Here is a 21,420-nt window from a genome sequence, read left to right on the forward strand (position 1 = left end):
GTTCTTCAGATACCTAAAGCAATACTTTGCACAAATTAAGTTACTTTGTTCAAATGTGCATTTGTGCAAAACAGATCTGAATTCTATAGTAAGAACATGCAAAAGGCTGGACATAAGTTTCCCCCAGGAGGGGGGAATATTTATCATGCAAGCAAGTTTCAGCAACAGAAAAAACCTTAAATCCACTTTCATCCTTCCTGGCCTAGATGAGAAAAGAGTTCTCATAGAATCATAGAGTTGGAAGAGACCACAAGGGCCATCGAGTCCAACCCCCTGCCAAGCAGGAAACACCATCAGAGCACTCCTGACATATGGTTGTCAAGCCTCTGCTTAAAGACCTCCAAAGAAGGAGACTCCACCACACTCCTTGGCAGCAAATTCCACTGTCGAACAGCTCTTACTGTCAGGAAGTTCTTCCTAATGTTTAGGTGGAATCTTCTTTCTTGTAGTTTGGATCCATTGCTCCGTGTCCGCTTCTCTGGAGCAGCAGAAAACAACCTTTCTCCCTCCTCTAAACCAGAGTTCAAACAAAACAGCCAGATACACAATATAGTATTAAAATCAACTTTTATTTGGCCAATGAGTTCCATTCCTTTTAGCATCATAGACGCTCCAAACTAATTCCAATTCTGTCAACATACATTCTTGTCCTCCCATCACTCCTTGGCTCTCAAGTACCCCCACAAAAAAAACCTAGTTATTGAGTGTCCTTTTTGTTTCATTCTGGTAGGCCCCTTCCCAAACAGCTCTGTAAATGCCTGGGAGACCCATTCACAAAGCAAATGTATAAAGAGCAAGTCGTATTGTTTGTTCAGGGGGCAAGGTGGCAACACCAGTTAAGGTTTTGCCTCAGGAGTAATTGGGTCCTTTCCCCCTCAAGGACAGTCTTTATGCCATCCTAATCTTTGGAAGAGAGAGATACATATACTGCTCAGTATAAAAGGGAAGCAAGACCATGCAATGAGTTAAGAGGACCTGCTCATTTCCCTTTCCACTGCCACCACCGTGGTCAGCCCAGTAGGTTCCTCCACACCGGAGCAGCCCCAAAAAGAAATAGTAATTGAAAAACAGCCGAGACAGTATCCAAGACCCTGCTGGGCCAACAGCAGCTTATGACATTTGGACAAGTGTGAGTAAGTTTTAAGGCGGCATTACTGGTGAGGCTCCAAAGTGAGTTAGGCAATGGGACATGTTGCCGTTTCAATCTGCTTCTACCCAGATCACAGAACACTCTAGGAAAAGAAAATGTACATCACAGTGTGTAAAGGAGGGGGGAAAGAGAAGACCCAGCAGGGCTGGCTACCTAGGCAGATCCCTCTTCCAAACTGAAAATAATAATAATAAAAATTAAGTAGAGGAATCAGTTGACAGACAAGTTAGGATGAAGGGTTACTTTAGACCATTCCCTGTACTCTCAGACAGCATCTGCCTTCTGGTTCAAGTTGGTTCTGGACTTGCTTAACTGCATGAAGTGGCAGCCACAGTGTAGTGTCTGGGGATATGCAGATTGGACTTGTCTTTACAGTTCATCTTTTACAGTGTTTGCGTCATCATCGTCTTCTTCTGCATCTGGCTCTTCAGCATCCTCTAGATCTTCTAGATCCTGTTTAAATGAAGAAGCAAAAGCTTGGTCAGCTGCAGCTTCTCTCACAGCCAGTGCCAAGGAGGCCAACACACAGTTAGGTCCTGCCAGCGCAGCTGTCATTGCCCTTAATAACATGAGAAACTCATGTAACTGCCTCTATGCTCAGAACTTTGCTCCTCTGGCAGACAGAGTGCTGCCTCCCAAGATGTGCAGGCCAAGGAAAGTCCATGCATTCCATCAAGTCACTCAAGGCAAAATAAAATAAAAATGGAAACAACCTACAAATTTCCATATACCAGGCAGAAGGAACCTGTAAGACAATGGGGTCAACACCAGGTCTGTTGGCTTTCTGTTTGCCCTATACATCTCAAAATTATTTGAATGGATAAAAAAACCTGCTGTACCAACTTTAGCACATTCTCCATTTATATAGCATTCTGAATCAGATGAATGCCATCACATTTGAAAACCAAGTTGGTGATTTTAACATTTTGCTCAACCAAGAAGTGCACAAAAGACCTCTAAGAAACTTACTTTAGAATTAAAACTTCATTAACACAACCATGTACAGTGGTACCTCGGGTTACATACGCTTCAGGTTACAGACTCCGCTAACCCAGAAATAGTGCTTCAGGTTAAGAACTTTGCTTCAGGATGAGAACAGAAATTGTGCTCCAGCGGCGCGGCAGCAGCAGCAGGAGGCCCCATTAGCTAAAGTGATGCTTCAGGTTAAGAACAGTTTCAGGTTAAGTATGGACCTCTGGAATGAATTAAGTACTTAACCCGAGGTACCACTGTACTGTTAAAGTAAAATCTGATCTCACTTTCACACACAAACACACCAAAAATAACTGATACAAGTGAAGCTGCGATAAAGGCAGCTGTTCCAGTATCTGTCTTTGAACTTTCTAAGCAAATATTAGTAGTAGCTCCAGAATAGGTATAATCATAGGAGATGATCCTGACAGGTCACATTCAGGTTCATTATCAGGGAAATGCTCCATTCACAGTAATAAGCAAAACAAGTGGAGATTCAGTCCGAATGACTGATGCAGTACTCTATACTGCAAATCCAATTGGCTGTTCCTTAGATTTGTGATCTAAACCCACCAATGTTCTGTTCTTTCTTCAGAAGTGTTGACTTTCAGTGGCTTGCAAAATCCTCAGTGATTTGCATACCCTCAGCCAATGATTTCATATACACTATACCAGAGGTGGCCAACTCCCAAGAGACTCACAGAATGAAAAACTGGCAGTGATCTACCCCCTTTTGGGGGGGTTCAGGTCATAGTTGTTGAGCTCACCAACAGATCGCTGAGAAAACAACAGCTTCACTGAGTAAACTCCATCTTCCATTCTGCAGATCATGCAACAATGGAGGGCAGGGTGAGGCCGAATTCTATTTTACCAGCGCTAAGGAAAGGGACCCAGTGATCGACCACGATCTACCTAAACCTCCCGGGGATCTACCAGTAGATCACAATCGACCTCTTGGACATTCCTGCACCATACCATTCCACTGCATTGCCTTAAAGAATATAGACTGGCTACCAGCATACTGACAAGAAGCAAAGAATATAGGCTGTTATCTTCAACAACAGCCTATGCTGAATAACAGACAGATGTTTAGCATTATCCTGTTCTCAGCATCTGGTACCAATGCTTTTTGAATGGAGTACACACTGTGCTGTTGAGCTAGCAACTATCAAAACCCTGCTAGCACACTATTCTTCTCAGAATGAGAAAATGCAAAAGCACTTGCAAGAAATACACAGGGCCAGCCAACAGCCAACACAGCACCTCCAAAAATCAGCCATGAGGGACTGGAATACCATTCACAGGAAGGACAGAATTTGTTTGCCTCCAATTCAATCACATTCTTCAATTCAAAATCTGTTTCCATGAAACCCAGATTCAAGGACCTGCTACAATCCAAGAAGATTTAATGGCCATTTTTGGCCAATTCTTTTGCTCAGTACTCTTATGTTTTTATACCCAAACTTCCACCGGTGACATCTTATAGAACACAGGTTCAAAAGCTATCTGTCTTCAAGGTGTTGGAACCTGACAAACAACCAAACTGAATACAAATCCAAATTTCCAAAGTGTACAGAGATGATAAAGAAACAAGCTGAAGCAAAATGGGGCTGGCCAGCTCTACTCTGCTAGGTCTCAGCTACATGTTAGTGCCAGGTCTGTGCCTGAAAACCATATAAGTGATAGCTAATCATAGTGTCTATCACCAAGATGCTGAATATCAAAGCCAGTTCACTCTTAAATCACAAAGCCTGGTGCAAAGGCTTAAGCTCAAAACAGGGACAAAGGAATCAAATCAGGATATAGCTTCTGTGTATGCATTGCTCATGGTCACTGTACCAAACAGCTGGCACCCTTGATAACTGTAGGTCTAGAAGTGTAGTCTACAGAGCTTTAAATCACACAGAACCCACCATACAGGGTCCGGGAACATGCAGAGGTGCAAAGGCTGGGTCACCAGTTGCTCCCTGTATCCAATGGAAATGGAGGAACGACAGCCCTGAATGCACAGCAATTCTAACTTGGGCTATGAGCTTTACCCCCTCTATGTTCAGCTGCTACTCCTGCTGGGCAGCAGCACCCAGATAAGCCTAGCAGTGCTGCAAAGAGCCAGTAGCATTGCTAGCACAGCAACAGAACAAGCAAAAATTGTTACACATGCTGGCAGCAGCGACTACTTGACTCAAGCAAGAGGACACTCGCACCTGGTGCTGGAGAAAGAGCCAATTCAGTGTAGGGTCATCTCTCGAGAACTACAGATAGTAGGGTCAACGCTGGGAGGAATGTAAAAAAAAGTCATGTTCTTGAACATTTGCAGTTGATCTGGGAATGGTGGGGCTCTCACAGGCTGACTGCCTGTTTGTGTGGCCTGGTTAGTCCACATGGAATGGCAGGTATTCAGGAACACCCTTCCCTACCACCCCAGTTCATTCTGGGTATTACCAGCTGTGCTTTATTTACAAGTTGCTAAGGAACCAGCATTCTCGGCTGTCACAGTAAGCCCGAAGTAGCTTTGCAGGACAAAACTTCCCTTCCTCGGGGATCGCATCTGAACCCTGCCCTAAAACAGCTACACAGGCCAGTGCCCAACAGGGCCTGGGTTTAGATACTCACATCTTCATCTACACCACCATCCTTTCCGCCGCTTTCCAGGAACTTCTTAAAACCTTCCAGCGTTCTCTCGCCGTTGTAGTCTACAACCTGCAAAAGCAAAGGAGGAAGTGTGTCAGCAGTCGAAAGGCAAAGCTGGGCACTGGGGGCTGAAGAATCACTTTCTGAACAGCTAAGCAAAAAAAAAAAGGGATTGGAAAATTCACCTTCACCCATATGAGTCGAAGAAGAGCAGCCAGCCACTAGATTCCCATGATCACTGCGAGGAGAGAATAGCCCGTACATAAGCACCATCCTCTATGAAGCAATCCTCCCCTCTACAATAGCAAGAACCCCCTGTGAACCCACCCTCAGCAACTCAAACCAAGGCACACCCTGGGAGGGGAAAGAGAAACACCCAGGGGCAGCCACCCACACAGACCGACCACCGGTCTCCTCACCGTTCTGCCAGGGCCTGCGGGGAAAAACTTGAGGGTAGGGAAGCTGTGGACTTTCACGGCCTCCACTTCATTGGCTGTGGAGTCCATTTTGGCAATGATGATGTTTTCATGGTCTTTGTACGTCTCGCCTAGTTTATCCCAGATGGGAGCCAGCTGCTTGCAGTGGCCACACCAGGGGGCATCTGCAAGTCAGAAAGGGGACAAAACCCAGATTAGCATCTGTTCAACAAGAACCACTCACTCCTCAGTTCCAGTTCCTGCCACCTAAGAAACATTCTTCGCTAGCCGAACCTGTGCAACTCAAGACAGGATGCGCCGAGGTGCGAGTGCATGTGGGCTCAGCTACCGAAATACTTACAGAATTCCACAAACACGTTCTTATTCTCATCAAAGGCCACTTCTTCAAAGTTTTTCCCAACCAGAACTTTGACAGGTTGTTTGTCCCAGTCATCAGAAACATCTTGGCTCATCAGATGGGGCTGAAACAGACAAGCAAAAAGGAACCCACATGAAAGCAACAGCATGGAATGCGCCAACAGGAAACCCTCCCACCCACTGTTCCAAGACAGGGCAGAGCAACTGACAAAAGCCAGAGGCTATAAAAAGTCAGATTAATATAGACTTCCTCCTTCAAAGTCAACCCCCACCCCACCCAATGACCCAGCCATGTCCTTCATGAGCTGCTGCATGAAGGATGCGTGTTTACAGGGAGCTGGCATAGGCATGCTGAGCAGACAGAGCCTACTCTGCTTCAGTTAAAGAACAAAAGAAATGCATGGCAAGATATATGCACAGCAAGCAAGAGGAGATGGCTGCAAGAGCCAGATTATTTCCAATATTTTTACAAGAGGGAGTTAGGGCTGGGCAATATCTGGTTTTCAACATCACCAGCTAAACACAATGTCTAAAATAAAGATGGAGCTACAGTATGTACAGGCATTGGAGGGCTTCATGGTTTTTCATGCAGGATTATGTTTGCATAGCACATGTACACACACACACATACACGATTCACAATATATTGCCAGGTCAAAAATTATGAAACTGATATCACAATACGGATTTATCAGTTTTGGACAATATATCACCCAGCCCTAGAGGAGGTCTAGGATGTTTTCCAGAGCATTTTAAAAATGAAAGTGACCTATTAGACCATTGTGTCAAAATTGTGTACAGAGCCAGCTGTCTTGTATAGAAGTCAGATCATTGGTCCATTCAGCTCCCTGATCTCCAGGGTTTCAGACTACCTCTCCCAGACCTACCTGGAGGTGCCAGGGATCTAAGCTGGGACATTCCGCATGCAAACAGAGGGTTCTATTAAGTGTTCTATCCTTCCAACATGCTTAACATTCAATTTGTCTTGAAGCCCATCTGAAAAATCCCCTACAACTTCCCCTAGGCTACATCTTTCATCTATCAACTGCTTTGAAACTCCCAACTCAAAACTGTTCAACCGTAGATCTACTTTTGCTTGAAGACCATGCATACTGTATCTCATGAATGTGAGATGTCTTCAAACAGGCCAATGCTGAACATAACCTTCTCTGAGGTTAGAGGTCTTTGGAATGTTTCTATTCCTATCTGCTTTCCAGCACACAAACCATCCCTGTAGTTTTAAATAACTTCAAGTGTCTTTTCAGAAGTGAGGAATGCTGGCTATGCTACACATTAAAAAGGAGGCATATGTTACATCACCTATGGGACAGTACCACCTTTAGTGTGAAGGTGGGGGACTGCATGATTCAATGACCATATACCCCCAATCTAGCAGAACGCTACAGAGCAGAACAGAGTTCTAGCCTTTCCTTCTCCAGAAATGCACCAGCTTCCTATCTACAGAGTCTGATCCGGGGGAAGCATATAGATATGTAACACTCAGCCTTTACAGCCAAGTGGCAGGGGCTTCGTTGACCACATGCTCGCACTCATATGTTAACAGGCTGACCAAAAGAGTACTACAACATGAATATGTATTAATACAACCTAGAATGTATTTTACCTTTTATGTCATGCAACACCTTACTGTCTATGTGTTCCAAAATAGATCTACCATAGTCCTGTATCCTATTCAAGAATGTCCATCAAGCCAGGTATCACAATACTTTTTCTTCCCTATCATCAACTCAGCTTTCCCAATTAGAAAGGTCATCCTGAACTTTTAGCCTCGTTTAATAATCCCTTCCAGTTTTTCAAAGGACCTGCTGATTTTCTTTAAAGGTGTACTTGTCCAGTCGACTGAGTAATTAAGATGAAGGCTGCAACTTCACTGAACAGGAAAAGGAATAATGGGAGGCAAGGAAAGTAAATGAAATAGGCAGAGCCAGGAAAGAGCCCTGCAAAATTCAGGTGTGGGGCAGAACAAAAGCAGTAGCTGGCTCTGTACAGCTGCTTTGGTCTCCAGATTAAGATGGAAGCCTCCCAAGCGCTCGTGCCACGTGAGGACAAGGCCATGCAGCCATTAAGGCAGAGGTAGTTCTTAAGAGCTGGTGATGCAGTTCTATGAGCAGCTCCCAGACTTGTCAAGCTCACTTTATCAGCATTTAAAGGCTATTTCCATACTGGCACCGTGCCCCACTGGCTTTGCCCTTTGGGCTTCTCAGCATGAAGTCTAAATACTGGGCTGCTGGACGTGCTGCAAAGCCAGCTTGAAAGACTTCGTGCCACGTGACTGTTCTCAGGTTTCGTGTGATTCGTGCTGCGGGGATCACCTCACATGGATGCCTGTCTCAAGAACAAAATACAAAAAAGGAAGGGAAAAAAGAATTACCTTAACTTTGCCCTCCAAAAACTTATTGCAGAAGTCCCTGATGTTTTCTGGAGTCAGCTCTTCTGAATCCGGCTTGTACTTGGTCATTTCCTCCTCCAGGGTAATGAGGCGGATGGCAGGGCACTCCTCTTTCTTGAGGCCAAAGAACTCCAAGATCCTCTGGTTATCGCCGTGGTCACTGTCTATGAAGATGAACAAGATCTTGGCGGAGGAGAGAGGAAGAACAACAGTGGAATTGAGGCATTAGACAAGTGCATGGCACAGGCAAGAAACTAGCTATTTATGTCCTCCTTAAGTAACTATTCTTTCTCCTGCCACCCTAATTGTGTTTCATGCCAAACTATAAGCCTAAAGCAAGTTCTTGTCCGCTTAATAGTTGTCAAATATTTAGCTCAGTGGTTTTCAACCTTTCTGATTCCATGGCTCCCTTAACCAACCACAATCTTTCTGCAGCTTCCCTGGGAGAGTCACTTACACCGGGGTTCCATTACAGGGCTCGAGTCAGTGGGGACTCCCCCATTCTGCCCCTTTGCTTCACACGCCCCATTCTGTCCCTGCCATCTCCCCTGAACGTTCCTCAGAGTAAAAGAGAGAGATAATGCAGGAAGATATGAGCTTGCAAGTTAATGAAAGGATGGTTCCCCACCCCCCCAGGGCTCCCCTGAACATTCCTCAAGTCTCCCCAGGGTGTTTCAGTACAACCATTGACCAAGCTTATTCCATTCAAAGACTTCTTTCTAGAGTTGTCACCTGATTTGCTGGGGCTATTCAGGAGCAGTCTATGCTGAAGCAGCTTGTGCTACTTTTCATGTTGCTTATCTATATTCTGAAACTCCTATGATCCTAATCCATGTCCTCCCTGAGGAGCCGCAATATTAGAACTGTACAGTCATACCTCTTGTTATGTTTGCTAAAGGTTAAATCTTTTCAGGTTGCATCCCACGGCGACCTGGAAGTACCAGAAAGGGTTACTTCTGGGTTTCACCACTCGCGCATGCGCACACGCTCAAAATGACGTTGCGCGCATGCGCAGAAGCGGCGAATCGCGACCCGCGCGTTGCATTCTGCTCATGTTGCAAACGGGGCTCCGGAACGGATCCCGTTCACAACCAGAGGTACCACTGTAAGTGCCAGTGTTCACCTGAGAAGCCTAGGGAGCAAAGAAAGGATTTTTAATACATCACTTCCTGGTCCTCACCTTCCCTTTGAAGCTCTCTGCTGCTTTTTTGAAGTTATCCAGTTTTCCCTGGTAGTCTGTAACACTCTTGGGCAGGAACAACAGGATGTGGGTCTTGATCTCTCCTCCAAAGATTTTGGGTGCCGTCTGTGGAAGAACAAATAGATGCATGCTAGGGCCAAGAGTGTTACCGGTTGCCAAGATTATGCAAACTCCCCCCTCCCTCATTTACAGTTCATTCTACTTGGTATAATTTGTATGGTTAGAATTCTCCACTCCTGATTGGTAGACACAGATCAAGGTGTGGGGGTTAGGTCACCCAGCCAGCCAGCCAACCAACCAACCAACCAACCAACCAACCCTGCCTTGCTAGAGAGCCACTTCCATACCTGTTCAGTGAATTCAATCACCAAGGGCAGCTGGTTTGATTTGATGAAGTTCAACAGATTCTCTTTTGTTATCTCCCCTTCATAGTTGTTACGTCCTTCATCAAACTGGAAACAAGCACAAAGGGACTCGTGAGAATAAATCAAGCCGACTTACGGTTGAGATCAATCAAGAGTTACAGTTGGGTCATCAGCCTACTTATCACCAAAACGCAGGTTATGGGCAGACTGAGTGTCTGCCACAAGGCAGGCATGCAGAATTTGGTATTGAGTAAATCATTTGGTTTCCTGAAAACGTCGGTGGTGGTTTAGGCTTCTAACCCTTATGTCTATGAAAAAATGTGTGCAAGTATGTAGGACTAAAGGCTGGCACAGCAAAACCGAGAATGGCTCAGTTCACATTCAATCCTAAGCCAAGCTATGGCTTGAACACACCTGACTACCAGGGATGAGATTGTGGCCATTTTGCTCCTCCTCCAGTCCTTCCGCCACTGCACTGCTGTAAACCACAGACTGGTTCAAGCTCACGTGTTATCCAAACCTGGGCTTGGATTCTTGTGGTGTGTGAACCACGAACTCTGGTTCAAACACAACACTGAGCCAAATCACAACTTAGCTCACAGCAAATGCAGGAGGAGCAGAGAAGCAAAACGGCTCTCTCCAGTAGCCCACATGCCATGTCATAGTTTGGACTAGTATTACATGTAAAACAGGTCAATAGTTTGAGGAATGGGACTTTAGGGCCTAACATTTATCTTCTGCCACAACCAGGCTATTATTCAGATTTATGTAAAAAAGGCAAACATGGAGTCCAGCTTGCTTTCTATCCATTATTTCTCCAATTTTTACAAGTACAGAATACACAATCCTGAGTGTTATATCTGCAGGGCTCCCACTGACAAGTCTTGACACAAACTACGGTGCACATTTCACACTACAAGCAAGGCACAGAATTCCTCAAGTTAAAATCCAGGGTAGAATCTCTGCCAAAGCTCTCATCTTACTAACAAGCTAGGATTCAAGGCTCCATAGGAGTAAACAGAGCAGTGACTAGAAAGGAGTTTGGGACTAAGTGGATTGCCAGATTCTTGCACCGGGGTTCCATTCTTGCACCGGGGTACCCACTACCTCAAAAGGGGTTTCATCAATATTCTACAGTATTTTAAATACACAACTCTCAAAAGTCACAGAAGCAGGTTGCTCATTTCCTGGCAGGCAACAGGTTGTGCAGGTCTGCTGGAAGCAGATATATTTATCTGATTAACAGAACCACTAAAAAGGAGGTAGTGTCCTAGGCAGCAGCACACAACATGGAACCAGTAAATATATAGCAGTTTACTCAGAGGACAACACATCCCTGCAGGGCTATTGTTAGCCAAGCAGGAACTGAAGTCAGAAAGCACGCTATCATTCCTCTGCCAGGAATAATTTTGCTGCAGAGCAACACCTATTACTGTCCAGGTTCTCAAAATCTTTCCTGGCACCCTGGAAAGGGGCAGGGAGTAACAGACATAGGAGAATCAAGGTTATCCACCAAGAAGACATGCAAGGGAAAGCAGTGATCCCATTGGCTGGGCTCCCTAGCGACACAACTCTGGGGGACGCACACATAGGTCCCTGTTTGAGTAACTTTCCAGGAAAGTTATACAAAGAAATCTACTTCAAGACAACATGAAGCTTATGCAAAAGACAAAGAAACAAAAAGCAAAGTTGGGTAGTTGTAGTGCTGTGTTCAAATCTCACCTTAGCCATGAACTCAATAGGTAGCCTTAGGTAAGCCAGTATTCCCTCAGACACCATATATATATAGTAAGAGCTACCTGCCTTCACATTGGCAGGTTAACCAAAAATGCTGTTGGCACATTCAGAAGTGTTTTATAAAATGCCAGTTTTTAATACAACCTATCCCTGAAGAACAGTTTATTAGAATGCACCTGGCAAGGAGGCACAAGTCAGCGTTCACAAAGAAAGAAAACTTTAAAATGTGCAGCCTTACCAGGGACTAGATGTTCTACGGTTCTGCCAATAACACCTCTGCTTATTTATGGGTGCTACATAAGACTTATAATAAACCGGTTCCTGGCTTTCATGCACCTCCAGTGAGATGCATTTAGAACAGGCTTCCTCAACGTTGGCCCTCCAGATGTTTTTGGCCTACAACTCTCATGATCCCTAGCTAGCACAACCAGTGGTCAGGGATGATGGGAATTGTAGTCTCAAAACATCTGGAGGGCCTGATTTAGAACCTACCAGCTCTGCTTTTACTATACCCTGTAATCTTAGCAGAAACTAGCCAACTTAGAGATACCTCAAGATTCCAAAAGCAGTCTTGCCACAGTCCAGAAGATTCTGAGTGCCACTCTCACCAGCCCCAATGTTTAGAGGCCTGCTAGCGGAAGACCATACAAAGACTTTGCGAACACAACAGGGCTTTACTCTATGTGTTTGTGTGTGAACAATCCCCAGAACAACATGTGGGGAGGGAGGGTATATAACTATCAGCAGGGAAAGAGAGGCAGGTCATTCCATCAGGCAAGCAGAAATTATCACGCTGACAGAGCTATCTGCTTAGCGCTACACAGAATTCCTCCCAGTGCTTCACCACTTAACAGCTGCAGGGGCATTTCACGTCCTGTCCAATTCTGTAACTGCTTACACGGTTTCGTCTCATTCCAAACAATATTCCCGGGCATCAGTGAGGTCACTTCATGACACTCAAGCTCTATGGGGCCATGTGCAAATGTGGTAGGAACAGATTCAAATATAGCATCTGCTGAAAGTTTGTTTCATTTTGGTTGGAAGCAAAAAAAATAAAAATAAAATGGCAGCACCAAAGAGTTAACCGTGTAAACATTCAAGCATTTGACAGGTGTGCACCTGAAGAGTTCAGAAGCTTGGGCAAGTGTCCTTTTGGCAACTAAAAGGGATTTGTTTTTACTTTGGCTGGTTGAAGTCTCAACAGCTCCGAGACTGAGGAGCAAGAAACGGAGAATAAGAGTGAGGAAAGTTCTAAGCCACTCAGAGAAGTACCCCCTTTAGATAGAAGAGCTGGCCAATCAGAAATTTACCTCCTATCCTTTAATAAAAGTGCTGGCCAAACACAACTTCCCCACCCCTTTAACAGACTGAAAGGTTTCGAAAAGCAAGTATTCAGCTTAACATGCCAAACACTTGAAGGTGGAAAAGCCTGTTTGAAGCAGGGAGAATTGACCTTAAAGAGGCAGTCAGGGTGTAATCTACAGGCTAGAGATGCCTTTACAGCAGGAGAGAGCATGCGTTGCTCTACTCTTCTCAGGTGGAGAGAAGGGTATGGACACTGTGGGGTCTCCATCCACTTTGTAATGGCGCTCATTCCCACTATCAAAAGTCAATGCCCGCAACTATAGTAAGTTCTGGAGGATTCTGGAGTCTGAGATTTCCTCCCTTAATGGTTGCTCCGCTGAGGGCCCCATACCTTTTGACAAACCACTTTGGCAACCTAAATATTGATAATGGCATGAGTCAAGATCTTGCTCTTGTGGCTTGCAACACAAAGCAGGGGTGTTTTTCCCCCACAAGTGTCCCTGTTTGGAAGTTTCCCCCCCTAAATTACCTCCTCCATTCTGGTTCTCTAACATGTGAACAGACCTAGCTATTATATTAACAAGGTTAACTTGCTGAATAAGCTACTCAGACTGCTTCTTCCTGTTCTGCTTTCACAATCCATCCAGTGTGCTTGGCTTCCACCAACAAGCTCAGCAATGGAAAGACTGGTTTTGTTCCAGAGAATTGCAATTTAAGTGGCAACGAGTCTTGCTGCCAATCATTAAGATTCTCTTGCCTTAATCATCTATACTGACCTTGAAAACAAAAGCCTGGCATCAGTTCCTCTTCACGCTACCACTTCAGTTGTGATACTAGAAGTACCCTTTGAGGAAGCAACTGGGTTTTACAGGCTAAAGCCCATGCACTCTTAGGATATAAGAACACTTCCAGGAGGGAGGGGGAAGCTGATGAGAAAAAATTCAAGCGATTTCCAATTTCCTCCTTCAAATCAAGTTTTTAGAGCACTATTTGGACCTGTGTGAACTTTCTACAAATACAGTAACAGTGTGGGTGGATGTGGAATAGAAACATATTGGGGAAGCAGAGTGCAGCCAGCCAGACTTAGCACATAATGGGAATATTTTGCACCACTCACCTTCTTAAAAAGGGCAACTCCATCTTTGCTGAGCTGGTATTTGGCAAAGACATCGCTGTTGGAAGAGATCCCAAAAGGAATGTCATCAATGGACTCTGCTGCCAACAAGAACTGCTTGGCAGCATCAGATTCTGCATCCTAACAGAAAAAAGGAAGATTTTAAGTTTTAAATACTCCACACCATGCCTTGATTTGATGCATGTTGCTTACTCAGTGATGCAAGAACAACAAAGAGCCAAGATGGGAAAAAGAAATTGGCATCATACTCTAGATGTAATTTCCCTGTGTCCACAAATTCCCCTCCCCGCTGAAATTGGGCGCGATTCTACTGTAACCAATTGAACAGGTTGTGGTGTGCAATGCCCACAAGTTTCTCTGGTTTGCAAGTTTATTTATTCTATTTTTATCCCACCTTCCCCCTAAGAGCTGAATGTGCCATACATGGTTCTCCTCCTCCCCAATGGGAGGGAGGTTGGGTTAAGAGACTGTCTAGGCTCAGGTCACCCAGGGAACTTTGTGTTAGACTGCCCATGGACCCAAACAGGTTAGCGAGCCCTGGTGTAATCTCTTCCCAGATAAAGGCCTCCAAGGGAGGTCAGCTAAAAACAACAGTAACCAAGTGAAGCACTCTACCTTGAAGAACCCGATCACAGCAACTTCACTGGATTCCACCAGTTTCTCAGCAGCAGCTACATCTGCCAGGGCAGTGGCTGCTGGGCCTGTGCGTTTCTTCAACCAATTGACAATGTCGTCTGCTTCCCTGCCAGCTGCAATAGGGGAGAAAAGACACATCAGAATCTCTCTCACGTTTAAGTTGGAGCACTTGATCTAATCACCCCAAGTGGAAACTCCCATTATTTCCTGGTTCAGAGGGCAAAGAGTTTCTGTTCACCTTTCTAGGGAGATAAACCACCATCTTCCCTTACCCCTTTGCCTTCCAAGACAAAGTTGCCACCAGAAGGTGCTATTCAGCACAGAGCTGCTTTACTTAGTGCAAAAAATATTTCATAGTAACATTTAAGAGCATGCTGTTTCTATCACCACATTGGCTCATGTATATTTAGAGCTTGGGCCACATTATAATATCACTGATGCAAAACGTTCTGCAAGATGCAAGCATTTTCATGCTGAAGAATACCACAAAATGGTTGAGTGAAGAAAAAATACAGGAAGCAAGATTTTCTACCACAGTACCAAAGCTTAAAAGCAACAAATAGGTTTTTCAACGCTGTTAAAATTAGATCTGTATTTCTAACTCTTGGGAGGCTCCACCCAAAATTAGCTGCCTTTAGAATCTGCTTTAAGCACATCTTGCACTGATTATATACAATGCAAGCTGTTACTATGCCAATCTCCATTTCAAATTCCCCAAATGTAAATAATACGAATTGCCCTTCCCTATATCTGCAACAGAAAGATTCCTATAGGCAGGAGGGTAGATGCCTGCTCACTGTGACCATCACCGACATTGCAGGGGTGACAAGTGGAGCTGCAGCCCTGGAGCTTGAGGGTGGTGGTGCAGAAACTGTTCGTTTTATTGAGCTTTATTGATGAAACAACAGGAAAGAGACATACCCCAGCTGTGAGCTTTCAAGGGGGGAGTTAGGAACAGCCACCACCTTCACCTTCCACTGCCTTGCCTCCTTCACTCCCAAAGTTTGCAGCAGCACAGGGGGAGCAAGTGATCACTCATGATCTCCGGCAGTGCAAGCTCTGAGATAAGACCACCATCCTATGCACACTTACCTGGGAGTAAACCCCACTGAACACAATGGGATGTCTAAAAACATGCAGAGGATTGCACTGAAGGGGAGGGGCTAGATCCTGACAAATATGTGTTTTGGCTTGGCTAGCCAGGTTAGGTGAAGCTGGTACTGAGGACAGAGCCCTGCTTTCCTTACTTGGACATGGCCAAGCAGTGTGAGAAACAGAAGGGCTGTGTACTCCATATTCTCCAGGCAGCTCTCAAAACTCTGCTGGACCAAGCTATACACCCACCCACCAAGTCAAAAATGATGCCCAAAGAATTCAGTTCAAGATGTATGGGATTGCTTATTACAGCTACTTTTACCACACGAGAAAGAAATCATATAACCAAGCCTGTAACATTTAATGCATATACTGATACAGCAACCTGGGGATGGGTTATTGCTTTTTGTTTTGTTACCATGCAATGTATTTTTGTGTTCTGATATTGTAAACTGCACTGCGATCCTTGGATGAAGGGTAGTTTGGAAATTTAATAAATAAAATAAACCTATTTTTTTTATATGCAAAAGGTAATAACTAACTCTACCAGCACTCAAAGTGGCTGCACAGGCTGCCTTTCAAGAAAGCCAAAATCAGAGGCAGGACAGTCATACCTGTGGGAAAACTTATCCTACATGTGGCTTCTGTGGCTGCTGCAAGCTCTTCTTCCCATACAACGGAAAGCACTTCTTCCCCTATAAGGGGAAGCTCATCTTCCCCTACAACTGAAAGCTCATCTTCCCCTAAAGCTGAAAGCTCATCTTCCCCTATAACTGAAAGCACTTTTTCCCCTACAACTGGAAGCTCATCTTCCCCTACAATGGGATCTAAGGATGGGGGACTGGCCATTCTGTAGTGTTGCCCTCCCAATGCAGTTTTTCACCAGCCACCAGCACAAAAAGTTAATAGCTGAAGACCATTCAGCTTCCTAAAGGAGATTTTTGTGCCTATTTCTAGGTGGCAGGCTCCTAAGCGTGGAGGGATTCTTCCCAACTGTCACCATGGAATCTTGGGAGAGAATCAGCAGCAATGTCTAAGGAACAGGCTTCTTACATCATTGTGGCCCACCCCAACCCCACTTCTGAACCTTCCATCAGCCACCACTACCTTTTAAAAACTTAAATATTGTTTATTTTTTTAACCTGTGTGATTTTTCTTTTTTAATATGACTAGGAGTTTTAATAACTCTTTTACCTTAAACCACAGGCCTTCCATTATGATATCTGGGTTAGGGAAAAGTACCGTATTTTTCGCTCTATAACACGCACCCGACCATAACACGCACGTAGTTTTTAGAGGAGGAAAATCCGTAGGCATGCCACCCATAGGCATTCCTTCCATAACACGCACAGACATTTCCCCTTACTTTCTAGGAGGAAAAAAGTGAGTGTTATGGTGCAAAAAATACGGTATGTTACAATCAGCATAACCAACCATTCAGAATGATCAGGCATGCTGATCAGCTGTCTGCCAGTAGCTTTGGTGATAAAAGAAGTTTGTCTAGCACTTATATCATCCACGTATATGGCACAACTCACAGAATCATAGATTGTAGAATTGAGAGTGACCCTGGGTTTTATCTAATCTGATCCCCTGTAAGGCAAGAATCTCAACAAAAGCATTCAGATGAAGGACATGTCCCTGCCCCAAGGCTCTTACCATTTAGAAACAGATAAAGCTGGCAAACAAAGGAAAGGAAGGGAAAGAGGGATGGGGTAAACATGGGGGAAATTACATTTCAGTTACATGTATTAAAGGCTTAGTTGCAATGGTGCATTAGGAGTAGGGGTCTGTCAAAAGCTTCGTGGAAAAGTGATTTTGCAAATGGTTATGTAGGAAGGGTTTTGGGAGGCAGTTCAAGTCACAAGCATGGAGGAGCTGGCCAAGCAAAAGAGACAGGGAAAGAGATGTGGGAGGATGTGCCAGCAGTGAGGCAAGAGGGTCAAAGCTACTGAGAGCTTTGAAGCTGAATCAGGGAGGACTCAAAAGCAACATAGGGCTGCAAGAAGGGTATTTCTGTGCTCAGAATAATTTTGCCAAGAGTGATGAATATAGGCAAGATTATCAAGTCCAGAGAGCAGAAGGCTGGATGGATCAGAGGTTTTTTGCTGAGGGACAACAGGGAGGAGAATGCAGGTAATGTTATAAAGCAGCTTTACTCATCCGCATGTCCTACAGATACTGCTGGACTTCCACCTTCAACCCCATTTTCCAACAAGTAACACGTGGAAGAAAAATTGTTACTATTTTTATCATTTATGACATGCTAGTGCCTATGCTTTTGTGTTTTTAAACGCAACTACAGGTGCATGCTTGTCTCAGTTACACAAAACTGGGAATATGAAATATTTGATAAACTCTCATTTAGTTTTAATACAACTTCAAAAAATAGGACATCCATTTTATATGTAGGAAAGAGGCTGAAATAGCCTCTAGTGAATGAATGGCTATGACTGAGCAGTAGCATGAGCTCAGTGCCTTGAGTCACAGACTTCTCCTTCAAGGCTAGAATGCTGTTCAGAATACAGACACTGAAATAGTCACTGCTTAATAGATTTATTGCCTTTGGCTGTAGCCCTATCTACCTCTTCTTGGCAGCAAGCCTCACTGACCTCCATGGAGCTTACTACTGAATAGATATACACAGAATTGGGCTGTAAGGAATAAACAATGGTGAGGGAGGGTATTACATGCAGCAAATTGCTCCAAGAGCTGCAATTTTGCATTTGATTCCATCATATACAAAGCAGGGAGCAGATATATCCTAAGGGCAACTATTAAAAAGCAACGCCAACTTGTCCTTAATTTGTGTCAGGAGTTCTAAGCTAGAAATGTGAAACCACAGTACCTTATTCCTATTTAACAGATTATCCTTGTCTTTCTAGTGACTAAAATAATTACATGCAAGGACAAAGTTGCAAGTCCTCTACGAAAAACATTTTTTTGTGGGACTATTTAGCAGACACCTTTTAAACTGGTGAAATATACATACAACATGAACAAACAGCTTAAAGGAGGCAGAGAACTATATCTGAACAACATGAAGTAAAAGCCAACAGTTTAGGCATCAAAACCAAGAAGTATCCTCTTGTGTCACTTTTGCTTTATGTTCCAGGTTTGGTTTCCCCCCCCCCCACCTCAATTCACATCTTCCAGACTTTTTAACCATTACCATAGTCTCACCTGTGTATTCTTTAGGGGATGATTTATCGCCATTCTTGAAGAATTTGATAGTAGGGTAGCCTCGAACACCAAACTGTTGGGCAAGCTCTGATTCTTCTGTTGCATCCACCTTGGCCAGCCGGATTTCTGAGTTGTCAGATTTCAATTTTGCTGCCGCTTTCACATACTCTGGGGCCAGAGCTTTACAGTGACCACACCAGGGTGCATCTGAAAAAGAGAAGTACTTAGTATCAAAGCAATTACTGTGCAACCCTCCAACACTGATACTTTCTATCAACAGGAATGCACCCACAACAAAACATTCCATGCAGATAGCATCCAAGTGACGGGTGGGGGTGAAAATTATGGCAAGGAGAGCTTCACTTTTGACTGCCCTGTAGTACTATAACCAGCACCTTTCCTATCACAAAATCCTAACTTGAAGTTTCCCCCTCTTCACCTATTACTTTACAAGCAGTCTCTGCAGTGGAAATGCAATGAGTAGAAAAGACAACGAGGAAGTCTGGAATATCTAGAAAAGCAAGAGACAGGCTCAGTCCTCAATACTGTTGCTTACTTGATGTAAATCTCTCCCCAGTGCATAGTTCAAAGTTTCTTGTCCTGCACTGCCGTCAGCAACAACCTGCAACTAGCACAGCACATCCAACTTTGGGAGTCTTCCAAGACTCCACTGAAGCCTCTTAACTTTACTGGCACGCCCCTTCCAACAGTACTCCCGGTACTATGGCAATGCCACCAACAGACATAACACGGCACAATCCTTTCCCCAATACTTGAGAGAGGTGCATTTCAAACGCACTTTGCACTCTTACAAAATCTTCAGCGGGCCCCTGTGCTCTCCTGCATGAGACACTACCAGTGTTTCATAGCCAACTCGTAAGCATCTATCTATACCCCTATTTTCAAGGCTGAAAATATATAGCAACAGTAGCACCGGCCTATTCCATGCATCCGGGACACGCCAACAGCAAAAGACGAGCAAACGCCTACAGGCCCCTCTTTGGGCTGGTAAAAGACATTACCGCAGCCGGCGCACGCCAGCTCTCGCAAGTCCCCTTCTCACGTGAACTGTGTAACGTCTGAATAGGCAGGGGTTGCTTCCCTAATGGCGGGGGGGGACGACGACCCGCTAACGTGAAAAAGCCTGTTCCCCATCCCTCCCCTAAACCGAACAGGGGGACCCCCAACCTCAGTTCCCCCTCCCACCCGGCCGGCCTTCCCTCTCCACCCTCATCCGCTCTCCCCCCCCCCCGGCGCCCCTCCACTCACAGAACTCCACCAGGATGTTCGGGTGCTGCTCCAACGCCCGCTCGAAGTTGGCCGCCTTGAGCACCAGGACGCCCTCGTCCTCCTCGATATCCGCGTCGCCGGCCAGGCAGGCCCGTCCCAGGAAGAGCAGGCAGAGGAGCGGAGACCAGAACAGAGCGGTCTTCATGGCGGCGCTGACAATGACGGCAGGATCCCAGGCGAACAGACCGGACCACGAAGAGGCGCCGCAAAAGAGAACACTCCGCGCCCGCCTCCCGCTTTATAAACCCGCCCTCTCCCCGCTGCGTCTATCGCCCATTGGCTGCTTCCGCCCTCCTACGCTTCAGCTCCCATTGAACTGGCGTGGAGCCTAAGGCCGCCCTCCGGTCCTGGATTGGTCATCTTCAAAGGTCGCGTCGCCTTTCCTTTCCCACTTCCGAACAGCCGCGAGAGTTTCCTTTGCTCCGCGGGCTTTGATTGGCCGTACCGACCTCTTCGGTGAGTGCGATTGGATAACGCGGCCGCTCTTAGAAACTCGGACCAGCCGTTTCTGATTGGTTGACCTCAACGAAACTCCCTCCCCTCCCCGCCTACTTTCTCCTCTCTTCTTTGGAACGTGGCATTCGAGAGATACGCCCGCCTCGCGCTGCGCATGCGTGTTTGAGTGTGGCATGGCGACCTCGTTCGTGTTTGATTCTGACTGGCCGCATTTAATGAGCGACCCGGAATTGAAAGCTAGCAAGGAACCAAGTGTTTCCGGGACTGTACGAAAGGGGGGGAGGCTTTTGCATAAGAATTGCTTAGAAGTGGGCGGGGGAGCGGGGAACTCAAGCGAGCAAGTTTATTACGATGGGAAGTTCTGAAGTGTGTACTTCTGCATTGCATTTGTATATGCTTTACTGTCGGGAATTTTTTCTAAGAATAAGCGCATATAATATTTTTGTATTACCATTTTTATTATATATTTTTACGTATAACCCTAGCATGTTTACTCAGAAGTACTATAGAACTCTCTTGAGGCTTAGGCTGCAGTCCTAACCCCCATTTACATGGGATCAGGCCCCACTGAATTCAGTAGGACTTGCTTTTGAGTAGACGTGGTTAGGGCTGCGGTGCTGGACTGAAAAGGAAGAGTTTTATTCTCTGCCTTCCTCTCCTGCTTTTTGACTTCACCTTTTTACTGCTGCAAGGAATAGTGTAGCTATATTACCTGGACAACTACCCCCCCCCCCAGCAATGAGGAGGAGTTTGCTCAAATAGAATATGTTGATAAATAAAATACAAACATTTTGTGGTTATTTATATGGGAAATACATACCAGTGTCTGGATCATTTGCACTCCCATGTTGTCTGTGTTTCCTCTTCTGTTCCCTGGTTTATAATATAATATGGTAATTATAATAATGTAATGCATTTTATATGTCAATGTTTGAAAGGGCAGGGCAGCAAAGTGGCAGAACCAAGCCAAATAATTTCTGAAAAAACATTCCATCCTTTATACATTAGCATTTCCACTGCCATTCCAAAGACCTGTGCCACAATTGACCACAAATGGAGC

At 45.1% G+C, this 21,420-nt stretch overlaps 1 protein-coding gene across 2 annotated transcripts; it reads right to left on the minus strand.

The window, feature by feature from the left end:
- Positions 1–550: 550 nt before the first annotated feature.
- Positions 551–20,137, minus strand: P4HB (prolyl 4-hydroxylase subunit beta). 2 transcript variants are annotated; one of them, XR_013982444.1, is made up of 12 exons: positions 19,884–20,137; positions 18,615–18,821; positions 14,316–14,449; positions 13,683–13,820; positions 9,506–9,610; positions 9,138–9,263; positions 7,940–8,140; positions 5,531–5,651; positions 5,173–5,354; positions 4,736–4,822; positions 4,327–4,395; positions 551–1,603 (listed from the first exon to the last, which is right to left on the minus strand). XR_013982444.1 is itself a non-coding variant. In XM_080993866.1 (11 exons), exons 1-11 carry the CDS (start codon positions 20,047–20,049, stop codon positions 1,520–1,522), a joined length of 1,551 nt encoding a protein of 516 aa, XP_080849992.1. In that variant the 5' UTR covers positions 20,050–20,136; the 3' UTR covers positions 551–1,519. The 2 variants fall into 2 exon arrangements, 1 of the variants encoding a protein (XP_080849992.1); XM_080993866.1 differs by lacking the exon at positions 4,327–4,395 and having other exon boundaries at positions 19,884–20,136.
- Between the last annotated feature and the right edge of the window lie 1,283 nt (positions 20,138–21,420).

The sequence above is a fragment of the Podarcis pityusensis genome, assembly GCF_964106645.2.
Source record: "Podarcis pityusensis genome assembly, chromosome: 2".
Lineage (NCBI taxonomy): Eukaryota > Metazoa > Chordata > Lepidosauria > Squamata > Lacertidae > Podarcis > Podarcis pityusensis.